At 40.7% G+C, this 21,345-nt stretch overlaps 2 protein-coding genes across 5 annotated transcripts in view; one reads left to right on the forward strand and one right to left on the reverse strand.

The window, feature by feature from the left end:
- Positions 1-3,468, forward strand: part of si:ch211-125o16.4 (neuroblast differentiation-associated protein AHNAK) — a 48,004-nt gene extending 44,536 nt beyond the window's left edge. Inside the window, exon 7 of the mRNA XM_043696757.1 lies at positions 8-3,468. Within this exon, the coding sequence (XP_043552692.1) occupies positions 8-3,468 (3,461 nt within the window). The remainder of the gene's footprint in view (positions 1-7) is intronic.
- Positions 3,469-5,740: 2,272 nt separating this feature from the next.
- Positions 5,741-21,345, reverse strand: part of edaradd (EDAR-associated death domain) — a 67,912-nt gene continuing 52,307 nt past the window's right edge. For all 4 annotated transcript variants that reach the window (XM_043695532.1, XM_043695531.1, XM_043695530.1 and 1 more), the window contains one exon: positions 5,741-8,517. In XM_043695532.1, coding sequence (XP_043551467.1) covers positions 8,126-8,517 — 392 coding nt within the window. In that variant the 3' untranslated portion in view covers positions 5,741-8,125. The remainder of the gene's footprint in view (positions 8,518-21,345) is intronic.

Below are 21,345 nucleotides of genomic sequence, written 5' to 3' on the forward strand. Positions count from 1 at the left end.
ATCCCAGATGCAAAACTTAAGGGAGGAAATTTCAAACTGCCGGGATTCAAAATGCCAAGTGGCAAACTGTCATTGTCAGGTACTAATACAGGACTGAAGATGCCAAAAGGTCAGGTGGACCTTTCTGCTCCTGATGTTCAGGGAGATATCAGTGGCCCAAGTCTTGATATGAAAGGCCCAAATATTGATATCAATGCTCCAAGTGTTGATCTTCCTGAAGCAAAATCCAAATGGAGCATGCCAAAATTGGAATTGCCATCCTTTGGTTTATCGGCACCAAAAGGACCAGATGTAGATGTTGATGGATCAGTGAAAGCACCTGGTTTTGATGTATCTGTTCCAAATGTTAAGGGTGATTTTGCTGCACCAAATGTTGATGTGAATCTTCCAAAAGCAGACACAGATGCAAATATTCCAGCTGCTGAACCTAAAGGAGGAAAATTCAAAATGCCAAAGTTTAACACGCCAAGTGCAAATTTGTCAGCTCCTGATTTGAACTTGAACATGAAAACACCAACTGTGGCCAATGATTTAGATGCTGGATTGAAGGTTCCAAAGTTCAAGAAGCCGAATGTAGACATTTCCGGACCTGATGTGAATTTAGATGGCAAAGTAAAACTGCCAAAAGCTAACATAACAACCCCAGAGATTAAAGGTGGGATAGGATCTGGTGGCTTAGACTTCAAAACACCCAGGATCGGTGGAGATTACGATATGCCTGACATGAATTTTGAAGTACCTGATATAAAACTTAAAGGTCCAGGAATTAAAAAGCCTTCACTTAACATGTCTGCCGGCAACATTTCCATTCCAAATATGGATGTCGGTCTACCAACTGGAAATATAGATGTGGCTTCTCCAAAAATACAAGCTGATGCGGAAACTCCACACTTGGATATAAATGCACCAAATATTGGTGACTTCAATGCTGAAGGAAAATTTAAGTTGCCAAAATTTAAATGGCCCACATTTTCAATATCTGGAAACAAACCAAAAATGCCTGAACTTGATGCAACCGCTCCAGATTTGAAGACAGATTTAAAAGGTCCAGAGGTTGATGTTGGGAGATTAAAAGGAAATGTTGATGTTCCTGATGCAAAATGGAAAATGCCAACCCTGAAAGTGCCTTCATTTGGAGTGTCAGGGCCAAAAGGACCCGATGTGGATGTTGATGGTTCGATAAAAGCACCACGTGTTGATGTTGCTGTTCCAAACATCAAGGGAAACATTGAGGGTCCAGACATAAATGTTCCAAAGGGAGATATAGATGCAAATATCCAAGATGCAAAACTTAAAGGAGGAAAATTTAAACTGCCGGGATTCAACGTGCCAAATGGCAAACTGTCATTGTCAGGTACTAATACAGGACTGAAGCTGCCAAAAGGTCAGGTGGATCTTTCTGCTCCTGATGTTCAGGGAGATATCAATGGCCCAAGTCTTGATATGAAAGGCCCAAATATTGATATCAATGCTCCAAGTGTTGATCTTCCTGAAGCAAAATCCAAATGGAGCATGCCAAAATTGGAATTGCCATCCTTTGGTTTATCGGCACCAAAAGGACCAGATGTAGATGTTGATGGTTCAGTGAAAGCACCTGGTTTTGATGTATCTGTTCCAAATGTTAAGGGTGATTTTGCTGCACCAAATGTTGATGTGAATCTTCCAAAAGCAGACACAGATGCAAATATTCCAGCTGCTGAACTGAAAGGAGGAAAATTCATAATGCCAAAGTTTAACATGCCAAGTGCAAATTTGTCAGCTCCTGATTTGAACTTGAACATGAAAACACCAACTGTGGCCAGCGATTTAGATGCTGGATTGAAGGTTCCGAAGTTCAAGAAGCCGAATGTAGACATTTCCAGACCTGATGTGAATTTAGATGGCAAAGTAAAACTGCCAAAGGCTGACATAACAACCCCAGAGATTAAAGGTGGGATAGGATCTGGTGGCTTAGACTTCAAAACACCCAGGATCGGTGGAGATTATGATATGCCTGACATGGATGTCAGTCTACCAACAGGAAATATAGATGTGGCTACTCCAAAATTACAAGCTGATGTGAAAACTCCACACTTGGATATAAATGCACCAAATGTTGATGACTTCAATGCTGAAGGAAAATTTAAGTTGCCAAAATTTAAAAAGCCCACATTTTCAATCTCTGGAAACAAACCAAAAATGCCTGAACTTGATGGAATCGCTCCAGAATTGAAGACAGATTTAAAAGGTCCAGAGGTTGATATTGGGAGATTAAAAGGAAATGCTGATGTTCCTGATGCAAAATGGAAAATGCCAACCCTGAAAGTGCCTTCATTTGGAGTGTCAGGGCCAAAAGGACCCGATGTGGATGTTGATGGTTCGATAAAAGCACCACGTGTTGATGTTGCTGTTCCAAACATCAAGGGAAACATTGAGGGTCCAGATGTTGACATAAATGTTCAAAAGGGAGACATGGATGCAAATATCCCAGATGCAAAACTTAAGGGAGGAAATTTCAAACTGCCGGGATTCAACATGCCAAGTGGCAAACTGTCATTGTCGGGTAGTAATACAGGACTGAAGATGCCAAAAGGTCAGGTGGACCTTTCTGCTCCTGATGATCAGGGAGATATCAGTCGCCCAAGTCTTGATATGAAAGGTGCAAATATTGACATCAGTGCTTCAAGTGTTGATCTTCCTGAAGCAAAATCCAAATGGAAAATGCCAAATCTGGAAACACCATCCTTTAATCTATCAGGACCAAACAGACCAGACGTGGGCGTTGATAGTTCAGTGAAAACAACTGGTTTGAATGCACCTATCCCAAATACTAAAGGAAGTTTTGCAGCACCAAATGTTGATATAAAGCTTCCAAAAAAGTCTGATGATTTGGATGTGAAAATACCCACAATTGCCACTGATTATGATATGTCCATTCCAGACATGGACATCAAGCTACCAAAACACAATGTAAGAGGAGATGCAGATATGCACATTCCTAGTGCTGGAACTCAGAAAAAAACATGGACTGACCCCAACATAGATATGAAGGGGACGAGGTTCAAAGTTAAGTCGCCAAATCTACCTGATGATTTTCGTGAAGTTGGTGTGGATGTGAGCACACCAAGCCTTTATGGCCAAGTGAATGCTCCCAGATTAAATGTAAATAGCAATGAGAATATTAACATGCAGAGTAACTTTTCAAGGGAAACATTTAAAATAAGATCATCATCTTTATCTGATCTTGATGATGCACCTACACTGCCAAAAAGTGATTCCAATTTAAAAGCAAGAACTTCCAGTACTCTTCATGTCACCGATGATGATTCAAGTAAAAAAAGTATGTTCAAGTTTGGAAAGCTGTTTAACTTCAGTCACAAATCAAAAGGATCTGTTGACTTCACAAAGGCCAAGGCTGCAGCTTCTTCTGGGACATTTACATCAAAGTTCTCATTGCCAGAACTTGAGCTCTCTGTATCTAAAGACTGAAAATGTGCATCAACTGGTTATTAAGCCAAGATGTATCAATGTATCTATATCAGTGACAAATATAAAGTTCTTTCAAATCAATATTACATATATTATTTGATATATAATTGCAGTAACGTAACTCATTCATGTTGAGGCAAAAACAATCATGTAACCAAACTCAGATTTAAAGATACAAGATAGTAAGTGATCAAGCTTGAGTTTGTTACTGAGTTTGTAACAGACTCAACTAAGGCATACAATACCAGCTCAATGCTAGAACTTTTAACTTTGTACCTGAATGAAAGGATTTTACTTATATACCTAAATCTCCTGGGAACACCATGAAAAAAAGCTTTGCATAAAACTTGCTACTGGAGTTCTTTGTATTGATTGTCTACTGCTATCAAACACATGGAAATAGCCATTGCATTTGGGAATTGGGAGTTATTCTGAGATATGTTCCAAATAATTTGCTATAAAAAATGATAAAATTAAAAAATGGACAAACATTGATATAATTTTTGACAGTCTGAATTCTTTCAAAACAAATGTGTTATGAGCTTATATCTTACTAACTTTCTTGAAAATATTTTTCAATTTTGATAACTCCTGAAATCTTATAAATAATATCATTTGATATTTTTAAAAGTTATTAAATGCTGCATATTCAGCTAAGTCAGGTTATATTTAAACTTTGCTTCATCTATCATACATATAACAGGATTCATTACATAAAAACACAGTTGGTAATATGTTGAAATGTGCTAAATATATTTACTTACATTAGAAATGTAAAACTCAGGATTGTACAGACTTTCATAATTCTTCAAAGTTAAAGTCAAGTAGTAAAATATTCAGTTTCTTTACTATTTTGAGAATTTAAAACTTTTGGAAGATGTTTTACTGAAACATTTTAAACAGTTATTGTACAGTCTCACATGAGGCCTTCAAGTGGTCAAAACCTCAGTCTCCATATTAAATGCTATTGCTTTATACCAATATTAAAGACTTAATTTTTATTGAACATTCATGAAATTAATATATTTCTAGAAATTTGGTAGTAAACACACAACTGTTGTTGGGATAATTCATTTGAAGTATGTCTCTTTGAGTATTAGCTTTTGTGATTCAAATTGTCAACACATTCTACTTTTATCTTAACTGTAAATGCATGTAGATTGGAATGTTCTAAACCAGACAAATTGACTTGGATTGATCAAGACACTGCCTTAAGGAATGAACAAGAGAATGTCAGTTGCCTACTTAGTTAGATTGAAATAAGCACAATTTGTGTACGCGTTCTTTCTGTCTGTAAATAAAAGGCATATTTATTAATATTTGTGACTTGCAGCATGCACACAAGTGTGCCACAATGCAAGCCTGATTGACAAACTTAAATTAGTAGTCAACATAATTCTTATACCACTCAAGGTTGTTTGATATAAGTTGTTCATTTGCGAAACCACATCTAATGTTGGATATTACATTTTGAGATCTGCAAGCACTGACTGGTTGGGTATGGTTAGAATCTTGTTTGTTGTGTACAACCAAAGAGACATGCTTCTAAGTAGATGGGACCTATGGTCTATATACATAGTCACACCTGTACTACTATTCATGTACCACTTATTTGTGTGATAAGAGATGGTCTATTTGGCATGTTGGTAGCATCCCGGGAACACTATTCACATGCTACCTCATATTAGCAGCCTTCACGGAAGGACACAATATCTAAAAAATCCGTGCAAAATGTGAAGTTGCTTGTTTCACGTTACTTGTTCATCATCATTAGCTTGCTAATGAGTATGACTGTTTACTAGGAAATTCTGTGCCACTGGTCATGGTTTTTGCATGACTGCTCAGCCCAATTCTTTAGCTGCTTGTCCAACCACACATTTGGCAGTGTTTCTGACAAGTGGAATTGGACTGTGGCCTTGAGATCGCTGACATTCCTTTCTTTCTTTTGCTGAAGAGAGTTCTCAAAGAATTGTGTCCTTTCACAGCATCCCTACGGCACGGAAGTAGGCCGGTCTGCCCATCAGATCCAGGCCGACCCTCCGAAGAGCAGCCCACCCAGATCCACCCCACCCCTGTAAGCCTGCATTTCCCATGTTTAATTCACCTAGTCTGCACATCCCTGGACACTATGGACAATTTAGTATGGCCAATCCAATGAACCTGCACATCTTTGGACTTGGGTGGGGGGGGGGAAACCAAAGCACCTAGTGGAAACCTACACAGACATGGGGACAACGTGCAAACTCCACACAGACAGTCACCCAAGGATGGAATCAAACCCAGGTCCCTGGCACTGTGAGGCAGCAGTGCTAACCACTGAGCCACCATGCTATCCACTTCAGACAGGAACTTCCTCCAAGTTTCTTCCCATGCGTTGAGATCTATGTTAGTGCTCTTGAGAAAAGCCTTTACGTAGCCTTTGAAATGCTTCCTTTGTCTTCCTCTTATTTGGGTGCCTTCCTTAAGCTGGGTGAAAAAGGTTTAATTTGGCAATTGAAACACAGGTATCCTAAGCACATAGTCAATACTCCAAAGAGTAGCAGTGTGAAGCAACTAACCTCACATATTGCAAAGACTTTTTTCGATATTTTGTTCTTCCATTGTAAGCTGAAGTAGACTAGGCATTTTTTTGGGACTGAAAGTGGGGAATTGGACCTGTTCATGAGCTTATGTGATATACAGTGATAAATGATGAGGGTAGCCTTTATTTGCAGGATGGCTTTGATGTACCTAATTTCAATATCAAATCTGTGCAGTCAGTAAAGTAGGCTTGTGATAGTCAATGGTAGAGAACCCATTGGCAGATTTCGCAATTCGTGCATCAAGGAAAGGGAGCTCATTTGACTGTTTCATTTCAAATGTGAATTTGAATATAGGATGGAACACATTGAGATGAGTAGGATATTTTTACATGCAGTTGCAAATTCAAACATAACAAATATATCATCTGCATATTGGAAGTATGTAGAGGTGCTTCCTCCCATTTGTATACTGAGTCAAGCAGAACATGAAGGTCCTTGTACAATCTGTGATCTGTGCTGATCTCAGCGGCAGGAATACAGTATTACAGGTATTACAGTTTCCAAAGCAAACTTGGAGTAGGCAAAACATCAGCTGGGTTTGGACTATTGGCCAGACTTAAGAGGCTTCTGGCTACATCCATCATAGGTGTAAATATCCAGAGCTGATTAAAAGTAATATTTTGTGACAAAACCAATTAACATTGAAAAGTCACTTTATGTCGCTTAAGAAGGCACTTCCTTCACAAAAGGGTGATCAGCAAACCACTTTATTTTTGGCGTCTGACTATGCAATGCAATGGCAATTTCATCAAGGTACACAGTGTGTTGTCATTGTGATAAGACACATGGCTTTTCCTCATAGAAAAAGGTATGAAGATCTCTGTGAAGCTAGTACTTTTTAACATTGGAATGATTTGTTAGCAAGAAAGTGTATTTCTGGTCAAACAAAGCAATTTGTTGAGATGCTAAACATAATTCACTAGGGTTCAATAATAGGTGACTGGTGAAGATATAATTAAAAAGATTAGCATGACCATCCAGATTAGGATACACAATCACAATCTAGAATGAATTCCATTTGATCATATTCTACCAGAATTAAGAATCCATTATTGTGTTATACTAGCTATCTTTAATTAAATTAATGTTCTGACCTCAACCAAAAATGCCAGGTAACCCTTGCTTGCTTGTGAAAACTTTAAGTTCAAAGAGCCAGTAGGCTTGTGGTGTATGAAAGCTCTTACACAAATCTAAATGCCCATTGAAAACTTTAAAAATATTATTGTGACTGGACTACCTCAGACAGGTGCGGTAATATTCAGATTCATTTGTACAGTTTTTTGTACTGTAGCACAAATGGTTTGAGACAAGAATAGACGTAGTTTAGAATGCTGGAATACACTTTTGTAGCCAAAAGGAAAACTCAGACTGCAGTGTTTTATTATGTGAGGTAGTTTTTAGAAGTAAATTGACTCCCACCCCAAAATACAAGATTCTCAATGAAAAAGGTCAAAGTCGTGCCATTATGGAGGTGTTTGGGAAACCTTTCAATTTTCCATAAGCCAGACCATAGTTTTTTTGCCACTTCAGTATGGCCATAAAATCACTTTTGAGATAATCTAGTAGTTTAATTAAAAGTACTCTCAAACCTTTAGGTTTTGATTTAAGAAAATCTTAAAACGTAGAATTTGAAATAAAACATAATATTTGATTCCATCAAGATCTAAAAGTTTTCCCAAACAAAAATATTCACCCTTACCAAAATTTCTGTGTTTGAAAAGTCCTGCTGTTTCAATTAACTACATGTACAATGAAGAACAAGGCAACTTTCAGCTGTGGAGAAAGAGAGAGAGAGAGAGAAAGAGAGGTTGGAGGGTTGGGGGGGGGGGGAGAGAGAGATAGAGACAGGCATGCATAAATATACACAAATTATTCAACCATTTTAGTGCTTACTCAATTTCTTTCCATTTTGTTGCCCACAAATTTCTCCCAAAACTTAAATCTCCTAAAACTTCAGAACTTTCAGGAGCCCTCTCTCAACCTACAACACAATTTGAACATAAGGTGACAGAAAAGAAATTAATTGTAAGTGAAATGATTACAACTGGAAATTGTACTACAAATTCTTAATTTTTTCAAGGTTTATTTGATTTTGTATGCCACTGTTTTGGCCACTCTTTCTCCACCCATGTCTCCAGTACTTTTAACACATCCACCCTCTTGTAAAATTTGCACAGGTCAATTAGCTGTGCTACTGTTTGTTCACTGTTCCTCAACAAAAACTCCAAGGTAGGGCTCTGTTGTTTCTGTTCCAAAAAGCAAAGTTCATCATAGGTCATGCCCCACTTGCTGGCAAAGTTCCTCCAGTTTTTGATAGTTGGGTGGTATGGATCCAACTTTAACCTCAGTGTATATAGTAAATCTTCATCGTTCATCAAGTCACCGATACAAGGAGGAGAGATGCACAATGATGAATGTTTATGTGTAGTTTCTGAACTGTCTGTACACGACTTACTGTCTTTCAGATCTGCAACCAAGAAGTGGGGAATTAGCTTTAGTAAATATATTGTAATTTAGCTTCCCATGAAGTTTGATCCCATTTTCACCTTGAACATCTTTATGTTATTGCATCCAAATTAATAGCTGTTACAACAAAAGTTCCTCCATTTTTTGGGAGTGTGTGGCCCCTCTAAATTTTTTTGCCCAATCACATACGCAATCATTGTTAGAGCTGCCTTGTGTGCTGCTTGCATGGGTACTTAGAGGGAAGACGACCAACAATATTAGTTACAGCATTGTAAACTAAACCCTCTGTAGGCATTCAGGCCCTGTAAAGAAACCAGCACCTCTGTGAAGTAGTATTTATATTTATCATTAGAGGCACTCTAAATAAAGATAAACTATTTCCTTTGTTTGGAGATTCTAAAACCAGGGGGCCTAGTGTGAATTTGGGCCGGACTGTTCAGGAGAGAGGGAAGGAAGCACTCCTATACAAAAAGAGCTGTAGATGTCTGGAACTGTCTTCCATAAATGGAAGTGGATGGTGGATCAGTTGTTAATGTTAAATCTGAGATAGATTTATTTGTTAAGCAAAGACAGTAAGGGATATGGGCCAAAGGTAGATAAATCAAGTTAGGCCACAGATCATCCATGATCTCACTGAATGGTGGAATAGGCTTGTGGGACTGAATGGCTTACTTCTGTTCCTATGTTCGACTACAACAGAAACAAAAATCCAAGTTTTCCCAATCCTGATCAACATCTTGTTACACCTGCTGGAAAATGTATTCATGTAGTCATCGGATGAGAATTAAATCAACAACTCAGATTTTATGATCCAATATTGGCAGATGTTGAGTTATTTGCTGATATTGAGGATTGAAATGGAACCATAGATTCTGGGAAGTTGACATACAATCAAATTTTGAAGTTGTGGTTTGCCTGAATATTTATCTCAATATTTATGCTGACTTATTTGGAGCTGTTTCTAATGGTTGCAGACCCTGCCCAGGCATGTTGTCCTTTGAGTCAGTAGGGGTATCAAAAACACTTCCACACCAGCATCACATCCCAGCTCTGCATACACTCCCCAACACTGGTATACCTGGCTCCTCAGATCCATTGTTGTTGGAGAAGAGCTGGGGTTGCAAATGAGGTGGTAGCAGGTCTGGATGGGTGTGGTGGTGTTGTGGAAGGGAAGCTGAGCAGGGTGCAGGAAGCGTGTAGTAAGGAACTAATTTTTAAAAAAATTTTTCATAGGATATTGCAAGCATTAGCAAGGCCATCGCTTGATGCTCATCCCCAACTGCTCTTGAATTGTGTGGCTTATCAAGCGATTTCAGAAGGCAGTAATGAGTTAACCACATCAAAAATAATTAAGGCCAGTAAGGTCACCAACCATTAGTGAACATATATTTTTACATATTTACATAGTTGTCATGGTCACCATTACCGAGAGCAGCTTAATTGTTAATTAATTGAATTTAAATTTCACCAGCTGCCATTGTGAGATTTGAACCCATGGCCTAGGCTCTAGATTACAAGTCTAATGATATTGTCACCACATTGCCACCCCTCCCTACTCAGCAACAAAGTTGGATGGGACTCAGAATTGAAAATAGATATAAAGAAGATTTAAAAATGCCAAAAATTACTTCTGACGTGGAAGTGCCAGTGTTGGCCTGGGGTGGACAAAGATAAAAATCACACAATGCCAGGTTATAGTCCAACAAGTTTATTTGCCGCCTCACTACAATGTCACCCTAAATGATGGATTCATGCTGCAGCTGGGACTGCAAGTTCCCACAATAGTCTACAAAATAAGATAAGAATGTATTTTTAAATGCAATCAGTGACACACACCTTTGTTTTGTTGCTGACAGGTCAAGTGGTTGGCTGCAACAAGTCTCAAATTTGAACTAACAGGTACTCACAGTCTAGATCCACATTTAAGGAACAATAAATTGGAGTACCCATCTAACATGTGGAGGGAGGTCTTTTGAATCAAGGCTTCAATAAACCTGCAGTACTTTGGTGTAGAGCTTCTGAAACTTAATGCTGCTTTCTGCTAGTTTTAGTAAAGCTGTGTCATTCTGAGTGATTGCAATTTCACCATCAGCCTTTTAATGCAGAAGAATCTCCTCATGCCTAGCAAAGAATCAGTCATACCATTCACAGAGAACACACCAGTATCTCTGTCATTCAGTACCTATGGGTGTAAATGGGTGCAACAGATATGATATATATTCCTTCCTTACAATAGTTTACAAAACACCTGTTCCTCCATGGGTAATCATTTTATAGGCCTGCCCCTGAAAGTACCCAAATGCACAAGGCAACTTGAAAAAGATCCCAGTGTATTTGAATTTTAAAACGTGTAATCTCTATTTAAAATAGAATCCCTACAGTGTATAAAGAGGACATTTGGCCTATCATGTCTTCGCTGACCCTCTTATGAACATTTCACCCCCAATATCCCTATAACCCCATGTTTCCCACAGCTAATCCACTAGCCTGCACATCCCTGGACATTATGGGCAATTTAGCATGGCCAATCCACCTAACATGCACATCTTTAGACTGGGGGAGGAAACAGGAGCATCTGGAGGAAACCCATGCAGATACATGGAGAATATGCAAATGCCACACAGATAGTCACCCGAGGGCGGAATCAAACCTGGGTCCCTGGTGCTGACTTGAGCCACTGTGCCATGACAATTCAGATTGTTCTCTTTATAAAAACTCACCAAGAAACTCTACATCTGGAGAAAATATTCCAAATATTTCTTAAAAACTAAGAATTTGGTAAGAATCCTACATTCCACTTGATGTAGGATTGTCAACATGTTATTTTTGTTGAGGACACAGCTGGCAGCTTGAAAGAAAAGCAAGCAAGGAGGAAGTAAATGAACTACACTTAAATTTAAAGAGATAAAATTCAACCTTATTATCATTCACCATTAAAGATACGTGTAACAATGAAATTGACATGTACCTTAAATGCTTTTTTGGTTTATGTATACATGCAGAGGAATGATAGGTAGAAACTGTATGGACGAAGGGAGCAATGTTCAAAATCTCTCAGCCTTGAAGAAGGATTATAACCAAAATGTTGACTTCATCTCCTGATGCTACCTGGCTTGCTGTGTTTTTCCAGCCTCCTGCTTGTCTACCTTGGCAACAATAGCAACCAAACCGATCTTTGTAGGGTTAATTTTCTTGACCCACCCTTCTCCTCAATGAAAAATGATACAGCCTGCCTCACTAGCAAGGCTGCACAACTGTAGGCCTTGGAGTTCCTAAGTCCTAACCAGGGCTTCCGGAGAAAGAACAGGTTTCACAGACTCATTGAAAGGTTACAGCAAAGGTAGAGGCCTTTCTGTGTATTTGTGTTTGTGTTGACTCACTGTAAGAACAACTCAGCTAGTCCTTTCCCTTAAGCTATGCAATTTTTTTTATCTTCAAATAATTATCCAATTTACATTTGAAAGCCACAACCTCAGTTAAAGCTTTCTAAATCCTAATCAAATACTGCATACAAATGCTTATCTTCATGTCACCTTTGGTTCTTTTACCATGCACCTTAAATCGGTGTCCTCTATTTTTCTTTTCTTCCATTAATAGCAATGGTTTCTCCCTATTTACTCCATACTCATGATTTCAAACATCTTTGTCAAATCTCCTATTAACCTTCTCTTCCTTAAAGAGATCAAACCAACTTTTCCAATCTATCCATATAAAATTATAAGATAAAAGTTTAGAATCAGGCCATTCAGCCCATGAAGTTTGCTCTGTCAGTTGATCATGGTTGATTTTTTCTCAACCCCGTTGTCCTGCCTACTTCCCACAACCCTTGATCCCTTTACTAATCAAGAACCTATTTGCCTCTGTCTTAAACACATCCAATAACTTGGCATCCACAGCCTTCTTCAGCAATGAGTTCCACAGATTAACAACCATTTAGCTGAAGAAATTCCTCCTCATCTCAGTTCTAAAAGGTCTTCCCTTCACTCTAAGGCTGTGCCCTCATGATCTCGTCTCACGTGCTGGTGGAAATATCTCCTTCACGTCAATTCAATCCAGGCCTCTCAATATTCTGTAAGTTTCAATGAGATCCTCCATCATGTACAGACCCAGAGTCCTCAACCACTTCTCACATAACAAGACCTTCATATCCAGGATCATTCTTGTAAGCCTTCTCTGGACTCCCTCCAATGCCAGTACATCCTTCCTCAGACACAGGGCCCGAAACTGCTCACAGTATTCCAAACGCAGTTGGACCAGAGCATTATACATCCTCTAGCAGAAAGTGAAGACTGCAGATGCTGGAGATCAGAGCTGAAAAATGTGTTGCTGGAAAAGCGCAGCAGGTCAGGCAGCATCAAAGAAGCAGGAGAATCGACGTTTCGGGCTGCGCTTTTCCAGAAACACATTTTTCAGATTATACATCCTCAGCAATACATCTCTGCTCTTGCATTCTAGTCCTCTCAAATACTAACATTGCATTTGCCTTCCTAACTGCCAATGGAACTGCATGTTAACCTTAAGAGCATCTTGAACTAGGACCCCCAAGTCCCTTTGTGCTTCAGATTTCTGAAGCTTTTCCCCATTTAGAAAATAGTCTGCGCCTGTTTTCTTCCTACCAAAGTGCATAAACTTACACTTTCCCATATTATCTTCTTCCTGCCACTTCCTTCCCCAATCTCCTAATCTGTCCATGACCTTCTGCAGCCTCCCCACTTCTTCAACATTACCTGTCACTCCAACTATGTGTCATCTACAAACTTATCAACAATGCCCTCAATTCTTCCATCCAGATCATATGCATAATGTGAATAGTTTTGATCCCAAAACTGACCCCTGTGGAACTCCACTACTCGCTGGCTGCTATCCTGAAAAAGACTCCTTTATTTCTGTTTTTCAGCGACAGCAGAAACTAGAAGGGCGGGAGCTTGGACCAGGGGCCTGCTGGGAGCGGTGAGTCACTGGTTTGAACCTTTAAAAGCTTAGCTCGAGCACGGCACTCCTCCATTTCTGTTTTTCAGCGGCAGCAGAAACTCGAAGGGCAGGATCTTGGATCGGGGGCTGCCGGGACTGGTGAGTCACTGATTTGAGCTTTTATATTTGAAATCAGAGAGCAGAGGTTTCTGGGAAAGGAGGGACTTCTTTTTATTTCCGTCCAACCAAAGAAGTCAGTGTTTTCTCAGCCCGAGACCCTACCTTTGTAGGGAACTGGAGCAGGAGCTGGATGAACTTAGGATCATTCGGGAGGCAGAGACTGGGATAGAAAAGAGTTATAGAGTAGTTACTCCTAGGCATGAAGAAAGCTGAGTTAGAGCGGTACTGGAAAAGGACAGCAGGTCAGGCAATATCCGAGGAGCAGGAAAATTGACATTTCGGGCAAAAGCCCTTCATTAGGAATAGAGGCAGGATGCCTGCAGAACCTGACCTGCTGTGCTTTTCCAGCACCACTCTAATCTACACTCTGGTTTCCAGCATCTGCAGTCCTTGTTTGTACCATGAAGAAAACTGTATACAAAACGGTATACATGTTTTTCAGGGGAACAACCATAGGGGATCCCTCGACTGACTGTTTTCTCCCCCTTCAAACAGTCACCCAGTTTTCTTCATGGTATAAACAAGGACTGCAGATGCTGGAAACCAGAGTGTAGATTAGAGTGGTGCTGGAAAAGCACAGCAGGTCAGGCAACATCCGAGGAGCAGGAAAATTGACATTTCGGGCAAAAGCCCTTCATTAGGAATAGAGGCAGGGTGCCTGCAGAGCCTGACCTGCTGTGCTTTTCCAGCACCACTCTAATCTACACTCTGGTTTCCAGCATCTACAGTCCTTGTTTGTACCATGAAGAAAACTGGGTGACTGTTCGAAGGGGGAGAAAAGTCAGTCGAGGGATCCCCTGTGGTCGTTCCCCTGAAAAACATGTATACCGTTTTGGATACTGTTGAGGGGGACGACTTACCAGGGGTATGCAGTGGGGCCCAAGTCTCTGGCACAGAGCCTGTCCCCGTTGCACAGAAGGGAAGGAGGGAAAGAAGGAGAGTGTTAGTCAGAGGGTCAGATAGAAGGTTTGTAGGGAACGAAAGAGACTCACGGTTGGTGTGTTGCCTCCCAGGTTTCGGGGTCCGTGATGTCTCAGGTCGTATCTTTGGGGTCCTGAAGGGAGAGGGTGACCAGCCTCAAGTTGTGGTCCATGTAGGTACCAACGACATAGGCAGAAAGAGGGATAGGGATGTAAGGCAGGATTTTAGGGAGCTGGGGTGGAAACTGAGAGCAAGAACAAACAGAGTTGTTATCTCTGGTTTGTTACCTTTGCCTCATGATAGCGAGGGAAGGAATAGGGAGAGCTATCAGCTGAACACATGGCTGCAAGGATGGTGCAGGAGGGAGGGTTTCAGGTACTTGGATAATTGGGGCTCATTCTGGGGAAGGTAAGACCTCTACAAACAGGACGGTCTTCACTTGAACCAGAGGGGTACTAACATCCTGGGTGGGAAATTTGCTGGTGCTATTTGGGTGGGTTTAAACTGGCTCAGCAGGGGGATGGGTATCTGAGGTGTAGTTGCAGTGCAGAGGAGAATGAGAGTAGGGAGGACAGGGATAGGATTTCAGGTTCACAGTAATGTGCTGGCATACAGCAAGCTGGTTTGAAGTATGTCTACTTCAACACCAGAAGTATCCAAAATAAGGCAGGTGAGCTTGCAGCATGGATAGGTACCTGGGACTTCGATGTTGTGGCCATTTCGGAGACATGGACAGACCAGGGTATAGATCTTTCATTAAGACAGGCAAGGTGGTAAACGAGGGGGAGGTGTGGCCTTGTTAGTCAAGGATATTATAACAGTGGCTGAAAGAACTTTTGAGGAGGACTCGTCTACTGAGGTAGTGTGGGTTGAGGTTAGAAGCAGGAGGGGAGAGGTCACACTGCTTGGAATGTTTTATAGGCCTCCGCAGAGTTTCAGGGAGGTGGAAGAGAGGATTGGCAAAATTATTCTGGACAGGAGTGAAAGGAACAGGATGGTCATTATGGCGGACTTTAACTTCCCCAACATTGACTGGAAATGCTATAACTCTAGTACATCGGATGGATCAGTTTTTGTCCAATGTGTATAGAAGGGTTTCCTGACACGGTATGTCGAAGGGCCAACAAGAGGGGAGGCCACAGTGGATCTGTTGCTTGGTAATGAACCAGGCCAGGTGTTTGATTTAGTTGTAAGTGAGCACTTTGGAGATAGTGACCATAATTCAGTTACATTTAGTTTAGCGATAGAAAGGGATAAGTACATGCCACAGGTCAAGAGTTACCGATGGGGCAAGGGCAATTATAATGCGATTAGGCAAGAATTAGGATGCATAGAATGGGGTAGCAAAATGCGGGGGATGCAGACAATGGAAATGTGGAGCTGGTTTATGGAACAGATATTGTGTGTCCTTGATAGATATGTTCCTGTCAGGCAGGGAACAAGTGATAAGGTAAGGGAACCATGGTTTACTACAGAAATTGCATCTCTTGTTAAGAAGAAGAAGGAGGCTTATGTGTTGATGAGGCAAGATGGTTCAGATGAGACGATGGAGAGTTACAGATCAGACAGGCAGGATTTGAAGAGAGAGTTAAGAAGAGCAAAGAGAGGACACAAGCAGTCTTTAGCAAATAGAATAAAGGAGAACCCTAAAGCTTTCTATAGGTATGTGAGGAATAAAAGGATGACGAGGGTAGGAATAGGGCCAGTCAAAGAGAGAAGTGGGAAGTTGTGTGTGGACCCTGTGGAGATCGGAGAGGTGATAAATGAACATTTCTCATCGGTTTTCACTCAGGAAAAGGAGAATATTGTAGAGGAGAAGAACGAGGTACGAGATATTAGACTAGAAAGGATCAAGATTAGTTACGAACAGGTGTTATCAATTCTACAAGGAGTGAAAATAGACAAGTCCCCTGGGCCAGATGGGATTTATCCGAGGATTCTCTGGGAAGCTAGGGAGAAGATAGCAGAGCCTTTGGCTTTGATATTTGAGTCATCATTGTCTACAGGTTTAGTACCAGAGGACTAGAGGATTGCAAATGTTGTGCCCTTGTTCAAGAAGGGAAGTAGAGATGACTCAGGCAATTACAACTTGATTTCAGAGAGTCAACATGGTTTCGTCAAGGGCAGGTCGTGTCTCACAAACCTCTGAGTTTTTTGAGAAGGTGACCAAGCATGTAGATGAAGGTAGGGCAGTTGACGTGATATACATGGACTTCAGTAAAGCCTTTCATAAGGTTCCACATGGGTAATTTAGCAGTTTGGATTAGGAACTGGCTTTTTGAAAGAAAGCAGTGAGTGGTGGTTGATGGAAAATATTCAGCCTGGAGTCCAGTTACTAGTGGTGTTGCACAAGGATCTGTTTTGGGACCACTACTGTTTGTCATTTTAATAAATGACTTAGACGCAGTCATTGGTGGATGGATTAGTAAATTTGCAGATGACACTAAAGTCGATGGCGTAGTGGACAGTTTGGAAGAACGTTACAGATTGCAGGGGGACTTAGATAAACAGCAGGATTGGGCTGAGAGATGGCAAATGGAGTTCAATGCAGCTAAATGTGAGGTGATGCATTTTGGAAAGAATAACAGGAAGGCAGAGTACTGGGTCAATGGAGAGATTCTTGGTAGTGTGGATATGCAGAGGGATCTTGGTGTCCATGTACATAGATCCCTGAAAGTTGCCACCCAGGTTAATAGTGCTGTTAAGAAGGCATACAGTGTGTTAGGTTTCATTTGTAGAGGGATCGAGTTCCAGAGCCGCAATATTATGCTGCAACTATACAAAACACTGGTGTGGCCACACTTGGAATATTATGTAAAGTTCTGCTCGCCATATTTTGGGAAGGATGTGGAAGCATTGAAAAAGGTGCAGACGAGATTTACGAGGATGTTGCCTAGTTTGGAGGGAAGGTCTTATGAGGAAAGGCTGAGAGACTTGGGTTTGTTCTCATTGCAAAGAAGAAGGCTAAGAGGGGATTTGATAGAGACATACAAGATGATCAGAGGACTAGATAGGGTAGACAGTGAAATTCTTTTTCCTAGGATAATGATGTCACCTTGTATGAGGGGGCATAACTACAAATTGAGGGGTGATAGATTTAAGACAAATGTTAGAGGCAGGTTCTTTACTCAGAGAGTGTAAGGACATGGAATGCCCTATCTGCCAATGTGGTTAACTCAGTCACATTAGGGAGATTTAAACAATCCTTGGATAAGCACATGGATGATGATGAGATAGTGTAGGGGGATGAGCTGAGAATAGTTCACTGGTTGGCGCAACATGGAGGGCTGAAATGTTCTGCGCTGTATTGTTCTATGTTCTATCTATGTTCTATCCCCACTCTCTGCTTTGTGCCAGTCAGCCAATCCTCTATCCATGCAAGTAACTTGTCCCTGACACTATGGTCTCCTGCATTATTTAGCAACATCCTGTGCAACACTTCATCAAAGACCTTCTGGAAATCCAAGTGGATCACATCCACTAGCTCTCCTTTGTTTGTTACCTACTCAAAGGAGTCTAACAGATTTGTCACGCATAACGAAGCCGTACTGACTCAAACCTGTTTTACCATGCACTTTCAATTACTCTGCAATCTCATTGTTAATCATGGACTCTAAAAACGTTCCTCATTCTTGAACCTCTCATAAATCTCTTCACGTCTTTCACATCATTCCTAACCTTCCTAAAATGTAATGTCCAGAATTGGACATAATTCTAGAGCAAAATCTAAGCTAGTGATTTATAAATATTTACCACAACAGCCTTCCTTTTCTACTCTATTTCATTATTTATAAAGCCCAGAATCCTGGGCACTTTATCTACTGCTCTTTCACCTGTGTGCCATATTAATTGATTTGTGCACAATATATATGCATGTCCTATAGATTCTCCAGTCCTTTAAGAATTCTTTTGGCTCTCCTTGTTATTCTTCCCCAATTGTATTACTTCACACTAGTCTGCATTAAATTTCATCTGCCACATGTCTGGTTATTCCACTTGTCTGTCCATATCCCCATAGTTCACAATATTTCTATGTTTAGTGTGATGTAACATTTTGAAATTTTCTGTTGTACACACAAGTAATCTGGGCCTTCAAGAAAAGCAGTGGTCCTAGCAATGGTATCTAAGCAACCCTAGTGTTCATCTTCTCCAGTTACTCACCACAACTTCGATTAACAAGCAATGAAATTTAAAATGGGACTTGAACACATGCTGCCCAAAGTTCATGAAGCTGGAAATCTTTATTCTACCAGCACCATGTCTTCACAAATAGGGAAAGAAATTAAGGATAACCAAATACTAAATACACAAAATACAATGAATGACTGACTATATGGGTTATAATGGACATAGGAATTCCTTTATCTGTCTCTTTCCTTTCCCAATTGCTCTCTCTCTACCATGAGGCTTTTCCTGTTGGGGAGAGTCTAGGACCAGAGAATATCTGATCATCCATTTAAGACAGGGATGAGGAGGAATTTCTTTTCACAAAGGGTAGTTGATCTGTGGAATTTATTACCACAGAGGGGTGTCAAGTCTCCAACCCGTGAAATTCACATTTCAGAAGAATACTCTGGCACCAATTGGAAAGTCAGTCCTGTCAATCTATGTTTAGTCAATGTTTTTCTTTTCAGCATTTCCCTCTCATTGTCAGCTTGAATGTCTGGCTTAGCATTGTGTAATACTCAGCTATCCACCTGTTGACCTAGTCATCCTCATTGAAAGCTGCGGTGAGCCTGGGAAATAGTCAACAGAAAGGGCTGACTCTTTCCTAAAGAAGAGATAGTGTGAGAATACTTGGTGGATGAGTGTGGGGTGCTTTACAGGCATTAACTAGCTCTGCTATGTACTCAGGCACTTTCATTTACTCTCAGAAGATAAGATGCACAGACTGTCATACAAGTATTGTTGAATTGTTTGCAGAACAGCATGCATGAACTTAGTGAAAATATTTGCGAGCACAAGAACGTGTCAATCCCATTACTACTAGGGTCAATGACCATGAAATCTATTTTAAGTACCTCCACAGCAGTCTCAAGGCATAATTCAATAAGACAAACAATGCCACATCTCATCCACATGCAGTTTAATTGATTGCTCATAAATATCACATTTACTTGCATTTACTAATGGTTACAGCCTTACTAGAGAGGTTTTTTGTAACACAGTGCATACAAGTTAAAATAGATCAAAAGAATTAATGTTTCAAATCAGCTGGGAGGAATCCATCATCTTTGACTGCCGGTACAGATACATTTTCAAGATCTGCTCAATTTAACTATTTCTAATTATTCCTGAACAATGGACCAGAGCAAAACACAATGTACAGTAAACTGTAATTTACTGGATTAGTAGTAAACCTGGGCCTGCTGGTGTGCACAGAGCATTTTGATCCAAGGTGAAATTGATGAGAGGTTCAATTGCAAATCTTGCTCCAACTTCTCTTCTAGTGCTTTGAGAAGTTTGTGCTATAAACGGTGTCTTAATTATTTGGCGCCATCACAATATTTGCCAACTTCTCTCTGCTGCTGAGACATTCAAGAAAGGGGCAAGCAGTATCTCCTGTCCATGAAAATCCTAAGGCAAGATAGTTCTCTTTTTCTGTGACTGAACAGTTCTTGCTTCTTTTCTCTTTGGGTTCAGATGTTTCAGCGACTGAATTAATAGAAGAATCACCTGTTTTGGCAAGAGACTTAGCCTTGGCAGCACAGCGGCTCAGTGGTTAGCACTGCCGCCTCGCATCGCCAGGGATCCGGCTTCGATTCCAGCCTTGGGTTACTGTCTGCGTGGAGTTTGCATATTCTCCCTGTGTCTGTATGGGTTTCCTCCCACAGTCCAAAGATGTGTGGGTCAGGTGAATTGGCATACTAAATTGCCCATAGTGATAGGTGCATTAGTATGGAGTAGGTGAGTGAGTCTGGGTGGGTTACTCTTTGGAGGGTCAGTGTGGACTTGTTGGGCTGAAGGGCCTGTTTCCGCACTGTAAGGAATCTGATCATTTCTTCTTAGACTCTAAGACTTAGATAAGTGACATAAGTAAAAATAAATTCCAAAAATATTCACCTTAAACTTTGCAATAATGTGCCCAGACAAGCAGGTTTAACTGCCATTTCAATTGTATGCCTCTTTATTGCATATGCATAGTTTCTTCTCATAATGAATGTTTGGTCCTGCACATATGCAGATGCCAAATGTCTGCGCATTCATGGTATTGGAAGCCATTAGGCAAAGCATCAATACTCCTAAGAATTTCATGGAACTCATGTAACTATTCATCTTGGTCCTGTTGGGCCATGGCACACCAGTTGTAAACCTCTGCTCCAGAGGTCTTGTGGTGACCAAGGATCCCATGCTGGGCTGAAGTGGCTTCTTTACTTTGGCCAAAGTATACTTCTCATAATTGTGACAATAGTCGTCAATATCATTACCAATTCCAGACCAGTAACACAGTTCTCTGGTCAAGACAGTTGTCTTTCTTGTTGCTTTGTGTCTTGAAGTGCTACATTTAACACTTGGAGGCTATTGGGGAGGATGAGTTGCTTCACCTTGTTATGAACCAGCCAACATAGGGCTCCATCCTCCTCTCTGATCATCTTCCAGCACCTCAACTTGGACTCCCGCATCAGGCACTGTTGGGTTGGTGCATGTAGGCCCTTGTAATGGGACAGTGTACCAGCTGTCTGTTTTGAAATAAATGGTAAAGGTGAATGTATGCCTGACTCTGCCAATCTTCACGTGGTTTGGATCTCACTCATAAGCACATCAATGACACTGCTGAATCTTAGTTTGAATGTCATATGGAATAGAGGTCAGAATG

Source organism: Chiloscyllium plagiosum, chromosome 9 (assembly GCF_004010195.1).
Source record: "Chiloscyllium plagiosum isolate BGI_BamShark_2017 chromosome 9, ASM401019v2, whole genome shotgun sequence".
Classification (NCBI taxonomy): domain Eukaryota; kingdom Metazoa; phylum Chordata; class Chondrichthyes; order Orectolobiformes; family Hemiscylliidae; genus Chiloscyllium; species Chiloscyllium plagiosum.